Source organism: Medicago sativa, chromosome 6, assembly GCF_051527215.1.
Source record: "Medicago sativa cultivar Bolivia chromosome 6, Bolivia_mono, whole genome shotgun sequence".
NCBI classification, from domain to species: domain Eukaryota; kingdom Viridiplantae; phylum Streptophyta; class Magnoliopsida; order Fabales; family Fabaceae; genus Medicago; species Medicago sativa.
Genome location: NC_140754.1, coordinates 4,044,483 through 4,065,771, shown reverse-complemented (window position 1 = coordinate 4,065,771; position 21,289 = coordinate 4,044,483). Strand labels below are relative to the sequence as shown.

Below are 21,289 nucleotides of genomic sequence, written 5' to 3'. Positions count from 1 at the left end.
GTGATTAATTTTCTTTCAAGATTCATATTCTTATGAAGGAAGAACTAATTTGGATAAATCGTAAGAGCTTGCAAGGTAAAACATACGTTGATGCTAGTGTGACGTATCAGTTTTTTGAATATCCTCATCCATGAATTTGTACCTTAATATCACTAATGAAATGTTATTGATTTGAGTAAAACAACAAACACCCACTCGAACCTTTATTTGTACAGAAGGGAGCTGAATCATCTTCATTTTCACCAAATTTGCAAATGAATCGTTATATAGATGGATTACAACTATAAGAATAGTTGTCTACTAATACTTGTGTAAGTTTGTTTGTATTTTGTGTTGTTAATATCATTACTATACATATTTCATTACGTGACATCTCAATGGCAAGAGTTTGACCATATAACCTTAATTGGAACTAGTGTGTAATTTACAAGAATCGACTAGATCAAGGATATTCAAAAAACTAGATAGCTTACACGGTCAATTATGTAATTTACAAGGATATTTTAAATGTGACTTTTAAATGAATCGTTATATAGATGAATATCCTCACTTTTAAATTTGATTTCACTTTTAAATAGAATTGATTTTGTAGGTGTAGAATCGATTCAACATGTTCAGATGCTTTAAAGTAAAATTGACTTTGCCTCTAATGACATGTTGTCATATGATTTTTTCGTCAGTTTATTATTTGTTTTAGTTGAGTCTATAACATGTTTAGATAGCTTAGAGTTGAAGAATTCGAAAGAAAAAAAAAAAATCAATGGTGTTGTTTTAATAGGATTGTGACACAGTTTTCAACATCGTGGGACGATTTAGGTTCTAGAATGGAGCATTGACTACTGACTTGCAAATCTTGGCACGATATGCAGCACCGTGCCACAATTTTGGGAGTGCCAGAATAAAAATTTGAAATTAATGAAGACACCGTGACACGATTTTAAGCGCTCCAAAACCCTAGTCTATAAAATGAGAACATTGTTTTTGAAAAGCGTTCGAATTTACGGGATCTAAGGAGGCATTTTGTCGCAGTAAGAAACTTAATATCTCGTGGTGGCTCGCCATCCAACTCATATTTGATTTTATTTCAAGTAGTGATTAAAACAAGTTTTGTTAAGACGAACTTTACATTTTATTACTTCAATAACTTTAATACACTATCAAGTTTCTTACGCCGTTGTCATAGATTGTTGAATTATTTAAACAAAACAATTTCGCTATTATTTAAGATTCTTTTCATTTCAATTTCTGTTAAAAAAAATCGTCATTAAAAAATCTATACATCACCGTTTTTTTAATTAACGCTATGCTTTAACAATCAATCATTTTTTTTCTTCTGGTGATCGGAGTTTGAACTTCGGACCTTACATATATTATGCATTGTCTTTACCAACTGAACTAAACTATAACAATCAATCATTTAAGGTGTGTTTGGATGGAGGGTTTTGGAGGGGAGGGTTCACTATGAAATGTTTTTTAAGAAGTTAACATATTAACATGATAAACGATCATATAATACTTCAATCACACTTAATTTATTTTAAAAAAACATGTTAGATAGTCCATAATTTAAAAATAAAAAAAAAAAAAAAAAAAGCAAATTCTCCCCGCATTCTCCTCCTAAACTCTCAATCCAAACACACTCTTAAAGATCGGTTATATACCCCATAAGAAATGCTTAAAAAAATAAAAGATTGTGCTACATGACATTTGATTCTTTACCATTAGTTAATCTTCATTACCGCAATAGTGAATAGAAGAGTTACCATAGTTAGTTTCTTTCTTCACTATAGTTAGTTTTTTGTTTGCATAAATTTGTTACATGTTGTGACTTGTGTATGACTCTACACAAACAAACACGTTAGAGCAAGAATCGGAAAGAGAAAAAGAAAGCGAAAAATCACGTTTTGTGTAAGTTTCATTCATCTTCTGTTATTTTCTTCATTCAAATGCAACGCATTGTGATTCGTTCTAACCGTTTTTTACTTTGATTTTTATTTATTTGTTTGTTATTATATTTTTTTTCTTGCACAATGATTTGTTTAATTGAATTTAATTATCTTTGGACAATAATTTTACATTGTAGCTTTATAGTAATTAAACTCTTGTTTTTTTGCTAATTTTTGTTTCTGTTATTAATTTCTTATGCTCACTACAGTTTGGTGCTTTAATCTCACAATGGAAAACAACATGGGAATTGCGGAACTTAAAGCTGAAATGAAGCAAGTAAAGGAAACAGTTAAAGAGTTGCAAGAAAACACAAAACAGTTGGAAGTGGCCATTGCATCCGATTTCGAACGGATGAATGCCAAGTTTAATCAAATCATCAACGCCTTGAAGACACTTCAATCGCAGGTTGAACCAGCTGCAAACCGAGAGGTGAGAAATGTTAAACTCGATTTCCAAAATGTTATGGATTGGATGATTTTTAATGTTTTTGATTACTATGCAACATCTGATGTAGATAGATTAATTAACAATCACATTGATACATTTAGATTTAGAGGTCGTTCCTCCTTAGTTCCATGTACTCGTTTCATTAACGGCCTGAGTTTAGACGAGCGCTAGAGCTTGATTTTGGACCTTCTGTGTATAAGAGAGCTTTCGATAAATGAATATAAAAAGAAGATGAATAAATTGTGTTACTTTTGTGATAAAAAATTCTCCTCTTGAATATCCCAATAGACATTTGATTTTATGATGCTCAATTCCTCACTAGCACCATGCTTCAAAGTTTCTGCTTGGTTTTCTTCATTTTTGGAAATTTTCTATATAGTTATAATAGTCATATTTAACTCTAAAATTTCATGAGATTATTCAGACAAATGTGTATCGTTAAAGCTTAGCAGATATACGGTGTCTTAGAATTAATATAGTATAAATAGAATATTTGTGATCATTCATGGTAGCTTTTCGGCAAAGCGACTTTCTATGGCTGCCTGCTACCTTTCAATTGAATTTGGCCAATGATTCTGCATTCTGCATGAGGCTATATCTAAATCTTAGTGTTGTTTGAGATTACATCTGCTCAAAGCATCACGTGATATCTTTGATTTAGGATTATGATTGTGGATGCAGTAAACATTTGTTCAAACCCCTAGCACTAAACCTTTTACCGACTAACAGAAAAACATGAATATAAAAAGAGTTTCCACTGCTGAAATGCAAATCAGAAGAGATAAATGGATTGTGTTATTTTTGTGATAAAAAATTTCTTCCTGAATGTCCTAATAGATATTTTATTTTATGATGCTACAATTGGTGGATAATGCTGTTAGCTTTGATAGCTTTCTACACCCTAGAAATGATCAATTCCTCAAAGGGCCTATTAAACTAGCACCATGCTTCAAAGTTTTTTTTTTATGCTTGGCTTTTTTTCATTTTTAGAAATTGTCTATATAGTTTATGTAGTATAGGTTCTGGGAAACTTGAATCCTCTATGAAGTTTTAATAGTCATATTTAACTCTGAAGTTTTATATCAACGTTTATTTTATCTATGAGATAATATAGTATAACAAAGTATTATTTGCAGCTTTCTTGTACCATTGTATTTGGTGCTGAACCAGCTGGTGCAGGAGCTTTACTGCTTGCTGATGATGGGAGTCAGGTATCTATTCTATGTAACAGTTCATTTGGGGTCTTATATTATTCATTTATAATTAAAATTTAGCCAACTCTTATGTTTCTTTGCAGTACTATGGATTCTGGCAAGGATTTGGGCATCAAACAAAAGAGGGGGCGCAGTATCGGGCGTTGATTTTAGGTATGAGACAGGCGATCATGAAAGGATTTAAACACGTTACCGTCAAAGGAGACTCTGAGTTTGTTGTCAATCAGGTTTGTTTTATAGATTACGCATTATTATTATATTTAATATATTTTTCTTTACTTCATCTTAAAATGGCATTTGAATGTTGATAAAATGAATATTACATACTTATTTGAAAATTCCAAGTAATTAAATACTTTCTACATTAATAGTAGCAACCTAAGGAACCTACCCCCTTTATAAAAATAACAAAGGCTTCTTCAATCCATTGTTCCTAAATGGTTAGATACTGTTAAGATTGACTCATTTTTACTTTTCATTTTTGATACATTTCTCTTTCCTAAACAATTTACTGACACATGTTATTGGTTTTCCAACAGTTTGGGGAACCCTGGCAGACCAACGACACACACATAAGGAGCTTATGTCTGGAGGCTATGAAGTTGAGGAATAGCTTTGACTCATTCTCCATCCAGCACATACCTCGGGTAATTGCTTTGATGAGTTCAAAAACAATTACATTGGAATTTAAGAAGTATTATGTTTTTATGAATTTTTAAATGCAACCATTTACTGGTTCTATTCATGGTTGAACATTATGATAAATATAGAAACATTTCTACCAAATTCATGTAAAGATTGTTTACATTTTCTGTCACCTTCAATAGGTATCTTGTTAAGGAAATGGATGTTTGTAGAAAGTATTGCTAGATTAGGCTCATCAACATGCCTTAGTTTGCTATACACTTACTACAGTAATTCATGTTCAACATGTGACAGAAAATATAAACAATCTTTCCATAAATTTGGTAGACATGTATCTATATTTATCATAATGTTCAACCATCCTAGCTAGTTATATACTGTTCGATCTATGTACACTGTACACACAATTCCCAGTATTTGCTTGGTACAATCAACGAGCATTAGCAGTAACTTTGTTAGGATTCTTATGATAGGAATACTTACATAAAATGATCACTAGCAGCACATCAATATGTTCCTAAGTTTCTGAATATCTTGAGTTGAAGCCCAGCATCTTAGATATATTGTTCGTTATCACTGACACCAATTGCATTAGGATCCTAATTATATGAATATTTACATTCTGTTCTGACTTTTTTTTATCTCTTCAATTTGGATTACAACATCTTATATTTTTTCCTCAACCTCTACCAATAACATTTCTTTTTCTAATGTTTAAGGGACAAAACAAAGCAGCTCGTTATTATGCAAGCCGGGCCTTAAATTTCCAAGGTTATGCCTCAAGACATTTTCTCAGTTCTCTATAGGTTTCAATTCTTTGATATCCTAATAAATGAGAATTCCTATATTTTGCAACCAAAGCTGCTTTTAAACCAACAAGTATATTTGGTTGTGTTTGGTTTTCTATATCAATGGATGTAATTTAGAAAAAAAATTGAAAGTAATATTGTGAAAGGTTAATGGATTTGGTAGGGGCACATATTGTGAAAGAAATCTGTTAGCTTGCCTCAAAATTTATTTTCATATCCCTATTTGATACAGGATTATAAAATCTAATGGATTTTTATGTTATACTTTTGTAGATGGTGAATATGACGAAGAACGCATCACTTGATGATCATCTGACAACATGACATTGACACTTGCAAAAACTATGGACAAGGGTGTTACATTTCTTGTTTTAGTATATTGGAGGAGGTTACAATTTTGCCAAAGTTTGGAATATAAATCATTTCTTGTTTGCCGATTTGAACTTGCCACGACATATGGATGCCCAAAATTAGCTTAGGGGCTTAAAAAAATGCTGCTGTGATGTTCTACAAGTTAATCACAAAAATTCTTCTATGTGGTGCCACATTATATCACGACTGGCGACCGCAGATGTTTGATGTTATTGTTGAAATTGGGTCTAACTCGTCTTTTAAAAAAAACGGCTTGTAAGATAAGAGATGCCACTTTTTATAAACTTTTATCAAGGGTCCTAACTGTCCTATGTGGGACTTGAGTTTTCCCCATTACACCCCTCACGTCCAACGCTATTGAGCTTAGTGCATGTATAAATGGTGAGTGGCACGAATCGATAGACTCATATACCATGTTAAAATTGGCTTGAGCTCATCTTTACAAAGCCAAATTTTAAGGGGAGGGGTGTCTTTTTATAAACTCTTATCAAGAGTCATAACTTTCATATGTAGAACTTCTTTTTGATGCATTGCATTCTTCCTAGTTCCTAATATTTTGACCAAAAGAATTGGGTACTTGTAGAATATACCGTAGAAAAAGATTAGGAAAAATAATTTTACATATTTTCTACTGTAGAGTGTTTCCTTGACAGTGATTTAGTTTTTCCGGTTCATTAATGTTATTGAACTTCGAATTCCACTTTGAGCCTTTAGTTTAAGTAACAACTTTCATTGTTTGTAAATTGTAATTGCTTTAAATTATAGTTGTGTTTTCTGTTTTTAAATACGAAAATGCATTTGGACCCAAAAATGTGAGTTTTTTCTTTAAATACACGTTTGAATTTTAGTTTGATAGCTAAAGCAGTAAACTATTGAGATCGTCCTTTGCTTTGCAGGACGTTCTCAAATAGGTGTATGACATTATGAATATTTCAAAACGTTTATAACTCTTTCATATTAATCCTTTTGACAATATGTTAGGGTTTAAATTGATAGTAAGTGGTTAAGTATAAAGATCAAATTGATAGTAAGTTGTTAAAATATTAACAAGATATAGAGATCAACTTGAGAGTTTGATAGAGTTAGTACGTGTTTGTTACCACGTTGGTTTTGGCTCCCACCATGGTTTTTTCCAACTCTACAATTTTGAGCTTCACAAATATCACGGTAGCAATGCATTGGGAAGCGAGAAAAGTGATAAAAACGTGATACCAAACATTGCCTTAGAAGTGTTTTTGAAATATTCATAATCTTAAAGACCTATTTGATGGCGTACTATAAAGTCGGGGGCTAATTTGATGATTTATTTGTTAAAGTAGATTTTTGAATCATTACTTGATGGCCAAGTTATTTTAGTTTTGAAAACACTCTTCTAACAATTGTCGCTTTTCACGTTCGAACAAAAAGGAGGATTTTCTTTTTGTCTAAACCAATAAAGAGAGTTTAGTCCAACAATGAGGCCAGTCCCAAAAGCATTGGACAAAACTCATGAAATTAGCTAGAGCTTAAGACATAACATTGGTGAGGTATGAGTAATTAATTCACGATTTCCTTGTGCACTTGAAAAAGTAACAAATGTATTTAAAGTTTCTTTAGAGTGAACACAGAATAACAATTAGAACTTATTTGATCGTTGTACGTTTGCAATTGAAAAATAGATTGAAAATTGGTCTTTAGGCACCTATGATGCTCTCATGCACCCTAACTAACAAAAATACCCCGAACTGCAGATAATTACCGTTCAAACGATAATTAACAATCGTTCATATTGTGGATCGAAAAAAAGTACCGTTCATATTATTATTATTTGTAATTTTTTCTGCATTCAATCAATAAAAGGACCGCAACACACTAGAGAATAAATATATATACATGACATATGTCAAATACTAATTTCTTTAACATGGGTTACATCAATTTATGTCCATATATAAAACATTGATTAGTCCTTTATAGACATTTTCATCACATGGTATAAAACATTGGACAAATCATTATTGATAGGCAGACCATAATTAGAGACTTCCAAGCCAGTTGGAAGAAAATTATTTGGGCTTAATATGCCATTTGATGAGATGGTGGGACATGTATGTTGTCGCCATAGTTGCATGTGAGAGTCCTTCCATGCTAATATCCATGAAAGGTCGTTGTTGATGATAATAGAATTGTATACACTAATCATCATAAGTAGTAGCAATACCATTCATGGTTTCAACAAGTTGGTAATGAAGTGATGCTATCACTCTTATATCAAATTAAGACTGTCCTATTCTGAGAGCAAGAAAGCACAAGCTTGGTTTGTCATATATATCAATCATACATAAAACGCTACTTATTTATAATGGTTGTGTAAGTTGTGTCACATTTACATCGACTAAACACTCACTTCCCCCTCAATTCTACTAGATTTTTCATATTAGTTTCTACACCATATTAAGAAACATTTAGAGTTTGTTTGGTTTTGCCATGACAAAAATAGATTTTGAATAAATTGTTTTTTTTTTTTTAAATTGAATTTGGTTAAAAGTTAGTTGAACAATAAATTTAAGAGTGTATAAAAGGTACTTGTGGTTAGAAAATACATGTTTTAACTGAAAGTGTCCGTGTTCGATACTCTTCTCCGCCATTTTGTAACAAAACAAAAAAACAATAAATTTAAGTGTAAAACTATAAATTTCAAGTTTGAATCAATTTAAGAGGCATAATCAATTTTAATCGACTTCACTCAAATTCGTCAAAATCAATTTTAGATTTCTAAAAAAAAAAATTGCCTCCTCCAAATATGGAAGCAAACATACACTAAACATAGATAAATCTTCTCATCAATCACATTAGGAGTAATGTGACCGACGGAATTTCGCTATGCTATGATGCTCTAGCGCCTCTATTTGACGACATTGGTTTGTCAACACTTTGTGCTAAATTGTATATCATAGAACAATAGTGGTTTGTCCAAATTCCGCTATTGCTATGATGTTCTAGCACCACTATTTGACGACATTCGTTTTCCTCCTTTGATATGGTGGATTGTATTGCATAGTGGTTCATCTATAATTATCATTATATCTGATTACTTCTTAAGCTTATGCCATTTACGTCTCTGGCAAGTTTGCAACAGGAACAAAATTAACTTCATGAAGAGATTAATGTTCTTTCAGGATCCATATTCTTCTTGCGGGGGAACTTTTATGGCAAATTCCTCATCAGAAACTATATCATCATTGGAATAAAGGCTCTATGTAATTTATTTTTAGTATCATTAATTTCACTATACATCATAGTTCATGATGCATCAACCCAGTAGTAAACATTTGATTTTATAACCTCAACCATTTCACAAACGGTTGTACTCGAGGTGAATGTATTCCTTACTTAGAGATTTGCTTGAGAACCTTAATCCTTTTTATTTACCATTGTATAGTTCCCTGATCCTGAATCTATATTACACCTTGTTGATAAAAACTTCTCGTTAAGATTTGTCCAGTCCTTTGAAGTATGTATATATGTGGCCCTAGGATCAAGATTAAAACATTAAGTCACATGTATTTTATAGAGTTAAATATGTTTTGGTCTCTTTAAGATTTTCAAATTTCAAGTTTTCAGTTTCTATAAAAAATTTCATCAATTTTTTGTCCCTAATTTTTTTTTTTACCACCACTTACGGTCTCTGTTTTTTAATCAAATCATGTGTACACTTCACATTTTTTAATGAATTTTCATAGAGATGTTTATGATATTATAACAATCGCTTAAATAAAATTCAAACATTAAGTAGTTATATTGTGAGAGAATTCTTAATTAGTTCTAATGCACGAAGAATGAGTTGCTATCGAATATCAACTATTTTAATACAGGAACCATATGACTTATATATATTGCATTCGCTAGACTTGTTCTATACAAAATGAGTTGTCAAACTATAATAACTTATTTTCGCTGAGTTTTAAAATAACAACTAGTTACAAACCCATGCTTCGCACGGGTTCAATAACATACTCCCTCTGGTCTCAAATGTAAGAAATTTTTCATTTTTTAGATTCATTCAATAAATGATATATGTGGTCATTATTATAGACCACATACATCATTTATTGAATGAACCAAAAAAGTGAAAATTTTCTTACATTTGAGACCAGAGGGAGTATTCAATAAAAAATTTCTTTGAAAGAAGAGATATTAAAACGACGGAACATTGTGATTCATCATAAAATATGTATGAGTTGATTAAGAGAGCATATAATCAGTTTATGAGATTAGGAATTGACATAATATTTAGGATGAAAACAATTGGAACCAATAAAGGAACCAATGATGTGTGAATTATGATTGCATATTATCCAAAATTATAAAAAAAAAAAAAAAAAAAAAGTGTTGTTGTTATAGAGTTACCAAAAAAGGATTGATACCCATATTTACATCGGATGAAATCAAGCAAAGAAGTAGCATCGGTGAGTGAAGATAATCTAGTCTAGGATTAGAGTTAAGGTGATATGTTGAAAGTGCAGATCATGAACACCAAATCTTTATTTGGGAACGACTTGAACATGCATATTTTTAGGTGGCTTCCCTAGATCAAAAATTAGTTTATCACCTACCTCTAACATATGTTCTCGGCAAAAGTTGAACCATTGGCCGCCTAAGTATTTTTCGTAACTTGCTCTCTTTGCCGTTATCAAGCGACACTTATACCTTTTTTGAGCTTGTTTGTCGATGAGTGTGATTGTTTTCCGTGTTCTTTTTAGAAATGTCCTTGATATCTCATTTGGGAAGTGCTATGTACAAAACAAATTGCAGATAAATAAGAACCTTGCTGCATATGCAGTTGGCCAAATCCATCTCTTTCACAATAGAACCCTTGCAGGATCTCAAATCTAGCCATTGACTACAAAATGGAAGCAAAAAACTCAAGGTAAATAGATGGTAAATGATAAAGTTGCGGAGTATTTTTCCCATAGTGTTACATCAACTATAATCCCACTGCATAAGGAAAGACATCTTTCAGGTCATTATCAAACTTATGCAAAATTCTATCATCTGATGCTGACAAATTAGAAAATAATACATTTTATCTTTCAACGCAATGTTCGTACACGGTTTCTTTCCAGTCCCAATTGGCGTTGTTTTGACAATCTCATGAAGAAGCCCGATGATTTCTAAGAAAAAATTACATCTATAAGAACATTATAATCGGAGAAAACACATAAATAAATTAAAGCACATAACTATACCATATAAAACGTCAGTTTTGAATTTTCTATCTAGAATTTCCTTAAATGATTTAAAACGAAATTCATGAGTAAGAACGTTAGTTAACTTATCATACTTCTGCACCTTTGTACCAGAACCAAAAACAACCTTAAAAGGATTAAATGCAATGTCATTATCAAACACATGACAATAATATAAAGTATAAGTCTTCTTTTCCTCGATCAAAGCCTTCCAATGCTCCAATTCTCTATATCGAGTTATTACATGAACTCGATCACCCTAAATTCGAGAAAGAAACTAAAAAATATAAATAAATCAAAATGTCCACTAATAAATAACATTGATAAATCATGAAGGAAATTACAATAAATCTTAACTAACTCATGTAACCTTTGCATCACAAATAATGAGCTTCATATGTTGATTCTCATTACTACCAGTCAAAATCCAAGAATCCAGCACTCCAAATCCTATTTTCCAAATGTCCAAATCATTTTTGAGATCCTTAATGTAGTCATAATCACTTGACATTGAAAGTCTTATATAAAAATACAATAATACATCATTTAATTTTATTCCCTTTGTTCATTCTGATATCGAAAGAAGCTAACATATTTCTATGTGATCAATTTTTGTACCATCAAATCAACCTGATCTTAAATGCACAAATTTCTGTATCATCAACTTTTTGGACCTCAATGATATGACCAAAACAAATTTACATCAATCAACTTTCGTACGGCTCAATGATATAGGAAAGAATAAACCAAATATGAAAAATGTTACTGCTTTAGGATTACTCACAAAAACTAAAATAACTCACATGCATCAATTTTTTTTCAACTACAGTACCAGAAGATAAAATAACAATTGTGTCAAAACCTTACCATGAGCTAAAATTCAATCATTATGACCTCTACTATACTCCACATAACAAAGGAAGATTTTTCTAAAGTCATGCAACATAACAATTTCTGTTACATAATCCGCTAACAATTGAAGAAAAAAACAAAAAAAAACCCTTAAAATGCAGAATCTTGAGAAAGGGAAGAAAACCACCTATGATGAAGCAAAAACTAAAACAGTGTTAAAAAATGAACCCCTGAAGCCATAAAAATCAGTCAACTCATGTCATGTATGGTCTTAGAACCATGAAAAAAGGAAGAAAATGGCCTCTTATGAAGAAGAAAGTGAAACAGTGTTCCCAGCTGAACTTAGATAGCGTTTGGCCAAGGTTTTTTACGGTCTAAAAGTTACTTCAAAACAAAGTTAAAATAAAGGCCTTTAAGAAAGAAGCTAAAGTTATTTGGTTTCTTGGTTTTGTTAGTTTTAAAGCTATTTTTAAGTTAAATGTTGTTTGGCAAAATATTGTACAAACTTTGATTTTTTTTTTATGGTGTTCGGGGTTCGAACCTCGGACTTGGCATATATTTATGCATTGTTCCTATCTTTTGAGTTAAACTCACGAGGACAAAACTTTGAATTTATTATGAATTAACATAATAAATAAAAAATGTTTAAAATATCTCCTGAAGGCTAAAAATGTTAAAAAATAAAAGATATTTTTTTTGACAAATACTATATTTACTCAATAACATTTATTTTGTGTAACATGAATACAAATTTGTATCATCATATAAATTGTTAAATATTTGAATAGGAGAAACAATTTGAGGAGCCTGAAATAATAACATAGATAATATCAAAATAATTGGTTTTTTCTATTTCAATTATACTCTATAACAAATTTCGTTATAAGAATACTATATTTTTTGTGTCTTTCAAAAAGATAAGAATTTATATTATATGATATTATATTTGTTACATTTTTGGTGTCATCATGGAAACATATATGTTTAGTTTTTTTAATAAGAAAAAGATATGCATAGTTTGTTACAATATAAAGGTGCAATATATATATATATATATATATATATATATATATATATATATATATATATATATAATTTTTTTAGGCATCTAGACATTTTTTGAAGAAAAGACATCTACAATTTTACTTTTAATTAAAATCAAAATTTTATAAAAATAATCATACGCATTACGCAACGCAAAAAAAAATTATACGCAGTAGCGTAACAAAAAAATAGACACACATAAAGTATTACTCTAAACGCTAATGTGTGTGTGTGTATATTTGTGAGGTTGAAGAAAGCAAATAAAAATATTTGGTATCATTAAATGACAACGTGAATAAAAATATTTGTGAGGTTGTGATGATTAAACGATATTGAAATTACATATATAAGTGATAAAAAGATAATAAAATTCCTTTGAAAAAATGTAATAAAATTAAATGGGACCTCCTTAAAAAAAATTAAATGGAACGGTTCAAAAAAAAATTAATGGAAGAAAAAAACATATTGACATATAATATTAAAAAATCAAAGAAAAGGTTCCAAACGTGAATTGAAGAGAGATGCTTGTGAAATAAATTGTCAAAAAGTAGTTTTTTGAAGTAACATTCAACAACTTTTGGCCAAAGCTCGTTCCATTCAATTTTATGCATTAAAAAAAAGTACCTTTTATACTGAGTACTTAATTGATATTGTATTTGGCCTAACTTCTCCTTAAAAATGTAGAGAAGTTGAAAAAAAAGGGGTCAAACGGTATCTTAATCTCCCACAACGGCAGTGTAGAAGCAACTGAATTTGAGAGAAAAAATTGGAAATAGTTAAAAATAAAAAAATTGGAAAATTATTAAAAGTTTTTAAAAATATAAAAACTGGAAAATAGTTAAAAAAAATCGGTGAGGTAACACTCAACCAAGCAACACTAAAAATAATTATATGCATTAGTGTAACAAAAAAACAAACAGACGGACATAAAATATTACTCTAAACGTTAATATGTGTGTGTGTATATTCACGAAGTTGAAGAAAGGAAATAAAAATATTTGGTATCATTAAATGACAGCGTGAATAAAAGAATTTGTGAGGTTGTGATGATTAAATGATATTGAAATTAAATATATAAGTGATAAAAAGATGATAAAATTTCTTTGAAAAAAAGATAATAAAATTAAATGGAACCCCCTTAAAAAATTAAATGGAACGGTTCAAAAAAAAATAAAGTTAAATGGAAGAAAAAAAATATTGAAATATAATATTAAAAAATAAAAGAAAAGGTTTCCAACGTGAGTTGAAAAGAGGTGCTTGTGAAATAAATTGTCGAGAAGTCGTTTTTTAAAGTAACATTCAACAACTTTTGGCCAAAGCTCATTCCGTTCAATTTTATGCATTAAAAAAATTACTTTTTTTAGTAAGTACTTAATTGATACTGTGTTTAGCCTAACTTCTCCTTAAAAATGTAGAGAAGTTGGTAAAAAGTCGGGTCAAACGATACCTTAATCTCCCACAACGGCAATGAAGAAGCAACTGAATTTGGGAGAAAAATTTAAAAATAGTTAAAAACATAAAAATTGGAAAATAGTTAAAAGTTATTAAAAATATAAAAATTATAAAATAATTTAAAAAAAATTGTGAGGGGCAAAATGGGAAATGCACCCATATAATAGTGAGATGGCAACAACCACATCCCACCAATTAGAAAATTACAAAAATGCCCCTCCTAGGGGCAAAATGGGAAATTCATAGGGCATTTATTTTAATAGTTTGTTAGTAGATGTTAATACTTTGTCCATTTTTTAAAAATTACTTGGTCGGCACGCATTGCTTCCTTCCCAAAGGTCCACTCCATCCTATGCATACACCAACCTCAAACCTATTCATTATATAATCATCACTAATCTATTCATCTATTTCACATCAATCTCTTTAGTCCACAACTGAATTCGACCAAAATGAAGCGAGAGGGTAAACAACATGGTACGGTGAGGACTTGTCGAATCCTACCAAACCCGACACCTGGTACTCGATTCATCACTCGGTTTGATTCGCCTTCAACTGCTGGAATCTTCACAAAAGTGTCCTCCAAGCCCACCAATCATTCCAAATTCACCGAGAAATGTGGCACGCCGCAGTGCCGTGGCTGCCGCCTCCATCCGGTTGCCAAGTCAAAGAATAAGTCCAAAGGCAATTACAAGAACAAAGAAAAATATGAAGATGAAGATTGGTGTTTGGTGGAATGTAGTTCATGATTTGATGATGTTGTTTATTTCTAATTGTAACTGCTTCAAAGGAGTGAAGGTTCTTATCATTCATTTGGGTTTGAATTGCATCTTTTTGAGGGAACTGCTTGTACTAGAAAAGAGAAAAGATCCAAAATTATGTGTTCTTGTTTATCTGCTTAACAATATTATGGATAAGAAATTGGAGTTTGTTAATAACCTTTGTTGTTGTGAAGTAACATAATGCTTTCAAATAAATATTACTCTTTTTTTTTAAAACATTATGTTGCAATGCATAAATATTACAGTCAAAATTGATGACTTGCTTTTTTTATTTTTAAAATTAAAGACACTAAAAATAATTTTTGAAATGAATTGAGTGCAATTGAAGTATTCAATAATTACTTAAAATATTTGAGGGACATTTCTTAAAATATTATTTATTTAGTAAAAATATTTGTGAATCATATTTGGCAGTAATATCTTATAATACTTTTGCGACTGACTTTATTTATTTACTATAGCTTATGTGATTTTGTATAGTTAAAGAGTTTGTCATTATTAATTTTTCTATCTCTTCCATGTTTGTTTTTCTATTCACCGTTGATGTAATTATGTTTGGAATTGTGGGCAGTTTCTTTGTGATAACTTTGTTCCTTAGTTTGGACCAAGGTTCTTTGTTTATGTATTGGGGTTGAGCTTACATGCTAAACAAAAAAAAATCTCAATATCTTGCTTTTGAATTTAAAACTAGTTAAATATAAAATGGTTTATGATTAGGGAAGCCCCTAATATGGACCCCAAATAAAAGGGACCATGGATGGACCTCAATATATGACCTGCAACAACCGGTCACTTTTAATCAATTATTTTTGGGAAAATAAAATTGGGGTTATTGGTTTTAGTCCTACACCACACGTTAAAGGGAAAATCATCAAAAACCAATCAATCTGCAGCACAATCATACTCCCTCCGTCTCTAAATAATAGTCGTTTAAGGTTTATGCACGGGTATTAAGGAAATGATTAATTGTGTTGATTTTGACGGTAAAATTAGTATCATTTACTAAAACACCCTTATTAATTGTAGTTAGTGGAGTAGTTAAGTTGTATGAAATTCAATAAATAAGGGTATAATAATGGAAAAAAATAATAAATGCTGCATTGGTATTCTAAAGTGACAATTATTTTGAGAAAAAGAAAAAATGGTAAAGAGACAATTATTGTGAGATGGAGGGTTTTTTCTAGATTACCCTCTCTTGTTTAGAGGGTATTTACCCCCTCATGATATCAACCAATCAAAAAGTAATATACATTGGCAACATTAAATGTCAAATAAATGAGTAAATTTTTTTTATAAAAAAAAAACATCAATTTTAGGTAACTTTTAGTACTTTTAATTTTTATTTAATTATAGACAAGATTACATTATAGGTCCTTTATCTTATTTATTTGTAACACTTTGGTCCTTTATCTTTATTTTTTTCCGTTTAGGTCTTTTATCTCTCATAAAAGCACATATACATCCTTTTTCTCATTTTTTTATTAAAAAAAATACATAATTTTATTTTTTAAAATATATTTTTATTAAAAATAAAAAAAATCCAGAAATATGATGAAGATGTTCATCATCTCCATCTTCTTTCTTTGAATCTTCATCATCTTCATTGAATCAGAAAAAATTCTACACAAAAATCAAAACCCTATAGAAAAGAGATTTAGTTTCATCACAAAAAAAAAAAAGAAAATTAGTTATATAAATTGTCACACCGTATATTATTATTATTTTCTAACTCAATATTCAAACCCGGCATAAAAATAACCCCAAAATGAGAGCAGCTTTGCACATCAATTTTGTTGTTTCCAGAACAATCTTAACTTTTGTAAAGTCTAACCCTTCCGCCAGTGACTAAACCTCCACCATCCGCCTTGCACCATTTGTGAAATTAAGGTTTTGATTTTTGTGTTTAAAAGAAGATTTGAGGTGAATATAACATTAACTCACGATATTTGGAGATATATTTTAGTAGAAATTTTTTTATTTAAAGAAGATGATGAAGATTCAAAGGAAGAAGATCAAGATGATGAACATTTTCATCATATTTCTGGATTTTTTTTCATTTTTAATAAAAATATATTTTTAAAAATAAAATTATGTATTTTTTTAATAAAAAATGAGAAAAAGATGTATATGTGCTTTTAATAGAGATAAAGGACCTAAACGGAAAAAAAATAAAGATAAATGACCAAATTGTTACAAAAAAAATAAGATAAAGGACTCCTAATGTAATCTTGCCTTAATTATATTTAGGTGTTCAATCTTAATTAATTTACACTACAAGACTGACTTAGAACAATTAAAATTTCACATCAAATTTCTTTCATCTGAATGTCCTTAAATTTATCGGTTACATTCATAAAATTTCTTCTTCCCATTTTGATTGTTCAATTTTGTCGTTCTAAACTGTCGCATTTTTTAAATTTTCGTGAGAATCATCGTCGTTCGTTTGATTCCAAATATCGTGAGAATTACCGTTATTTCCAGAACCACGTCAGGTATGGTGAGTTGATTTTTCTTTTTGATTTGATTTTTCTTGGTTGTGAGGTAGTTAATTATAACAATTGAGTAAGTCATCCGTTATACTTTAAGGATTGCTAGCAGGTGTTGCCGCTGTGATGTTTTGGGAGTTTGCTAGCATTTTTTTGGTTGTTGCTGAAATGGTTATGTCATGAGGCTTTTGTTCTTTTGTTTGGACTTAAAGGCTTTGGCTGATAGTGAGGCATGTCTATGCGTGTTAGCAGATTTTATTAGGTTGGCTGCTTAAATAAAAGAAAGTCACGATACCTGACGCGGTTCTAGAAACAACGACAATTCTCACTATAATTTGAAACTGCAGCAGTTTGGAACGACAAAATTGAACAATCAAAATGGGAAGAAAACGAAAAATAAACAAGAATTGATCAATAGGGAAGAATAAAGAAGAAATTTGAATGAAGGATATGTTTTTGTTCTCACGTCCGGGGTTGTGGAATGGAAGAAATTTTATGAATGTAAGCGATGAATTTAAGGACATCCAGATGAAAGAAATTTGATGTAAAAATTTTATTTGTTATAAGTCTTGTAGTGTAAATTAATTAAGATTGAACACCTTAATATAATTAAATAAAAGAGTAAATTACACTCTTCTTCCCTCAAAGATTATTGAATTACACTCCCCTCCCCTCTTATGTTAAAATATACACTCCCCTCCCCCCTTATTCCAAACATATTAGAAAACATTTCATTCCCCTCTCTTAAGAGAAGCTTGAATTACATTCCTCTCTCTTCTTATGTTAAAATCTACACTTTACTTCCTCAATATTTTTTTTAATAATCTAGCAAAAAAAATAAAATAATCTAACACACTTAAATAAAAAAAAAGTACTGCGGGTTGATAAATGCTAAAAAGTGTTAATTTCATGTTATATTTTAAGCACTTTTTGTTGCTTGCTTTGCAAGTAATTGAAGGAAAAGCCGAGAAATAAGCGTTAAATGCCTTATTACGCTTTACTTATCATTATTCTATCCTTTTGTGCAGGAATTAGCCCAAGACATTGATCAAAGAAGCAAAATCATGAAAAAGTACTATTTGGGCAGAAGCTGTCCCTGGAAGCAAGCAGCTCGCACCCAAACTCGCATCTGCGAGTTCCAAATGCGAGTAACTCGCAACTGCGAGTTCCCTAACTCGCAGCTGCGAGTTAGGGCGGTTTGATCCCTTCATTTATGACGTGGCAGCTTATTATTGGGCCAGAGAAGCAACTCGCATCTGCGAGTGGTGTAGCTCGCATCTGCGAGTTGAGGCAGGGCAGAAGTCTTTATATAGCCTCTTGCTACTCTTTGGAGAGGATCTTATCATATCTTAGCTTGATATTTTCTTAGCTTCTCTTAGGTTTTAGTTTAGATATTTTCATAGAGAGAAGTAAGGTAGTTCTTCATAGAGTGAGATTGGTTTTGGAAGTTGGATCTTAATACTTTGTTGAGACATCACAAGTGTAATGAATCCTTCCTTTTCAATCCATCCTTGCATGGCTTCCATGATGATGTGTAGCTAAATACCCTTTGTTGGGATGAGAGGTACTTGATCTTTGCTTAACATGTAATCTTTTGATCTTGCAAAATATGTTTCTAGCAATTTATATTCAATATTGTTGTTATTCTTGTGTTAATGCTTTCAATGAGATTCAAAGATGATTTGGACACAAACTCTTGAATCTTGAGCTAGAATAGCAATATATCTTAGGTTAACTTACTTGACATCTTTGTTAATCTTGTGATAATCACCATAATCAAGAGCTAAATGCTTTCGTATAACTCAACCAGGCTGGACACGGTCGATTAGGTTATCCGATCGACTTTGTTATCGTTTAAGGAATTTGGACACGAATGTTTAAACGATAACTTAGAAATAATTATATCACTTTGGACACGAAGGATAGTTTAGAATTGATTGTGATAATGTTGCTTATGAAGCTAGAATTCGTATGGATCATTAGGTTACGTGTGACGCTTGGTTAAGGAACGCTACTCCTAACAAGTTTCAATCCTTATTTATCTCATCTTTTACTTTTTGCAATTAGTTTAGCTAGATACATTTCAATTCAAACAAACAAGTACTCTTAATACTTTGAATGATAATCGATGTTAAACTGTCATTGATAACGCACTATTCCCTGTGGAGACGATACACAAATACTTACCTCGTTTGATGTGAAAATATGCTTACATCAAAATGGCGCCGTTGCCGGGGAATGGTGTTTAGTTATCATAGATAGAACGATTGATTTATCGTTTTGAGTATTTGTATATAATCCGTAAATAGTTTTCATTATTTGATAGTTGTTTGTACTAACCCCTCTTTGATATACAAAGAAAAATTTCTTGTTAGTTGTTTCCGTTTCAGGATCCTCACCTAGCCACAATCATGGCTGATCATGGTTATAGTAACTTCTACACTCCACCCGAGTTTGAGCCATATCAACAGTATCAACAATATCCTTATGAAGAGGAGCAGATTTCCAATGTGGAAAATACTTTGAATATCTTCATGCAACAATCCATGATAAACATGCAAAATACCAACCAAAGATTGAGGAATTTATCAATCCAGTTGGAGATGATTCAAGCACAAATCATGGAGAACAAATCCAACATTCAATCCACTCATGACGGAGAGATTGTTGAAGAAGGTGTTGTTCAAACTGAGGAAGACACAACATTAGAAGAATGTGGTGTACTAGAGAATGCAATAGAAATAGAGCCACCACATGAACCAGAACTTCCTCAAAGGTCTTATGCTGTAGAGGCCAAAGCTGTTGATAATGGAGAAGAAGTGAAGATGGCAGAGAAACGGGAATGGTTACTTAGCAAGGAAGAAACATGTGAACAAAAGGGGAAGAAAGTGAGCAAGGCTGAAATTGACCGAGTCATTGATAAAATTTGTGCCTTGTTCAAAATCAAGATAGGGAGGTTATGGACTCCACATCATCTGTACTTAAAGTTCATGGAATTCCTCCCAAAGCAAAGGAACACAAAGGATGATGTGTTGTCCGTCTCATTTTGGCCACCCTAACGAAAAAGGCGTCGAGCTAACGACGTTAAACAAGCGCTTGTTGGGAGGCAACCCAACTTTTTAAGTTTATTTTACTGTTTTAATGCATAATATAGTTTAGGAGTCATGTGCATAAGCCAAAAACATTCAAAAACAGAATCCAAACAGAGAGCAGAATTCTGAACTGTCATAACTCGCAATTGCGAGTAAAACAGCTCGCAACTGCGAGTAACCTGTTCACTCGCAACTGCGAGTAGCTCTGCTCGCAACTGCGAGTTACCTCAGTTCTGATTTCTGCAGTTTGTTTAATTCTGGCACATGGGCTCGTAGTTTGTTTTGTTAGTACTTTGTTTTATGTTGAATAATATGTTAGCACTTTTGTTTGATTAAGTATTTCATTTTTGTTTTGAAATCATGGAAGTTTCTTTAGTATCACTCTTGCTTCATTTGCAAGTCTCAGATGATTGGTAATGATACATAATTGTTCTTAAAGCGCAAAGCCAAGGTACAAGTTTCCAGTTTTTCTAGGTTTTACTCGAATATGAAACGAGTACTTTGTACAAATTTCATTTCATTTAGTTTTCCGCAATAATGTGTTTATTTGTGAACCACTTAGTACATAACCTAAATGTGAGGTATCTTCAAATTGTACTATATGCTGGAGACCAACAATCACCGTCTAAACTTGTTTTTGTTATGTTAAATCCAATAATTGTTCTGAATTGTATGAAAGCATGGAAAGGATCAAGGCACATTTTTGTTATTGAGTGAAACATACTTGACCACAAAATAGCCTACCTTGTGAGAAGAGTGAGTATTTGCTAACCCACTTGAGCCAAATGAATCGGAGTCCTCAATTATGAACTGTCAATTCATAAGCACAATGCTTGATGAATTTGCCCTTGAAGTTTTCAAAATCCAGTTCATTCTTGATGCACTTTAGGACTCTGATATGATTTTAATTGTTGAACCC

The 21,289-nt window shown here is 31.2% G+C and overlaps 2 protein-coding genes across 2 annotated transcripts; both read left to right on the top strand.

Annotated features, from left to right (window-relative positions):
- Positions 1-1,779: 1,779 nt before the first annotated feature.
- Positions 1,780-6,160, top strand: LOC146912159 (uncharacterized). The gene is made up of 7 exons (XM_085719548.1): positions 1,780-1,908; positions 2,156-2,376; positions 3,531-3,605; positions 3,692-3,835; positions 4,148-4,255; positions 4,973-5,024; positions 5,336-6,160. The coding sequence occupies exons 2-7, from the start codon at positions 2,176-2,178 to the stop codon at positions 5,365-5,367; spliced, it is 612 nt and encodes a 203-aa protein (XP_085575674.1). The 5' UTR covers positions 1,780-1,908; positions 2,156-2,175; the 3' UTR covers positions 5,368-6,160.
- A 13,485-nt stretch (positions 6,161-19,645) lies between these two features.
- On the top strand, positions 19,646-20,622 carry LOC146912158 (uncharacterized). Its single transcript, XM_085720412.1, has one exon. The coding sequence runs from the start codon at positions 19,690-19,692 to the stop codon at positions 20,335-20,337; it is 648 nt and encodes a 215-aa protein (XP_085576538.1). The 5' UTR covers positions 19,646-19,689; the 3' UTR covers positions 20,338-20,622.
- Positions 20,623-21,289: the final 667 nt, after the last annotated feature.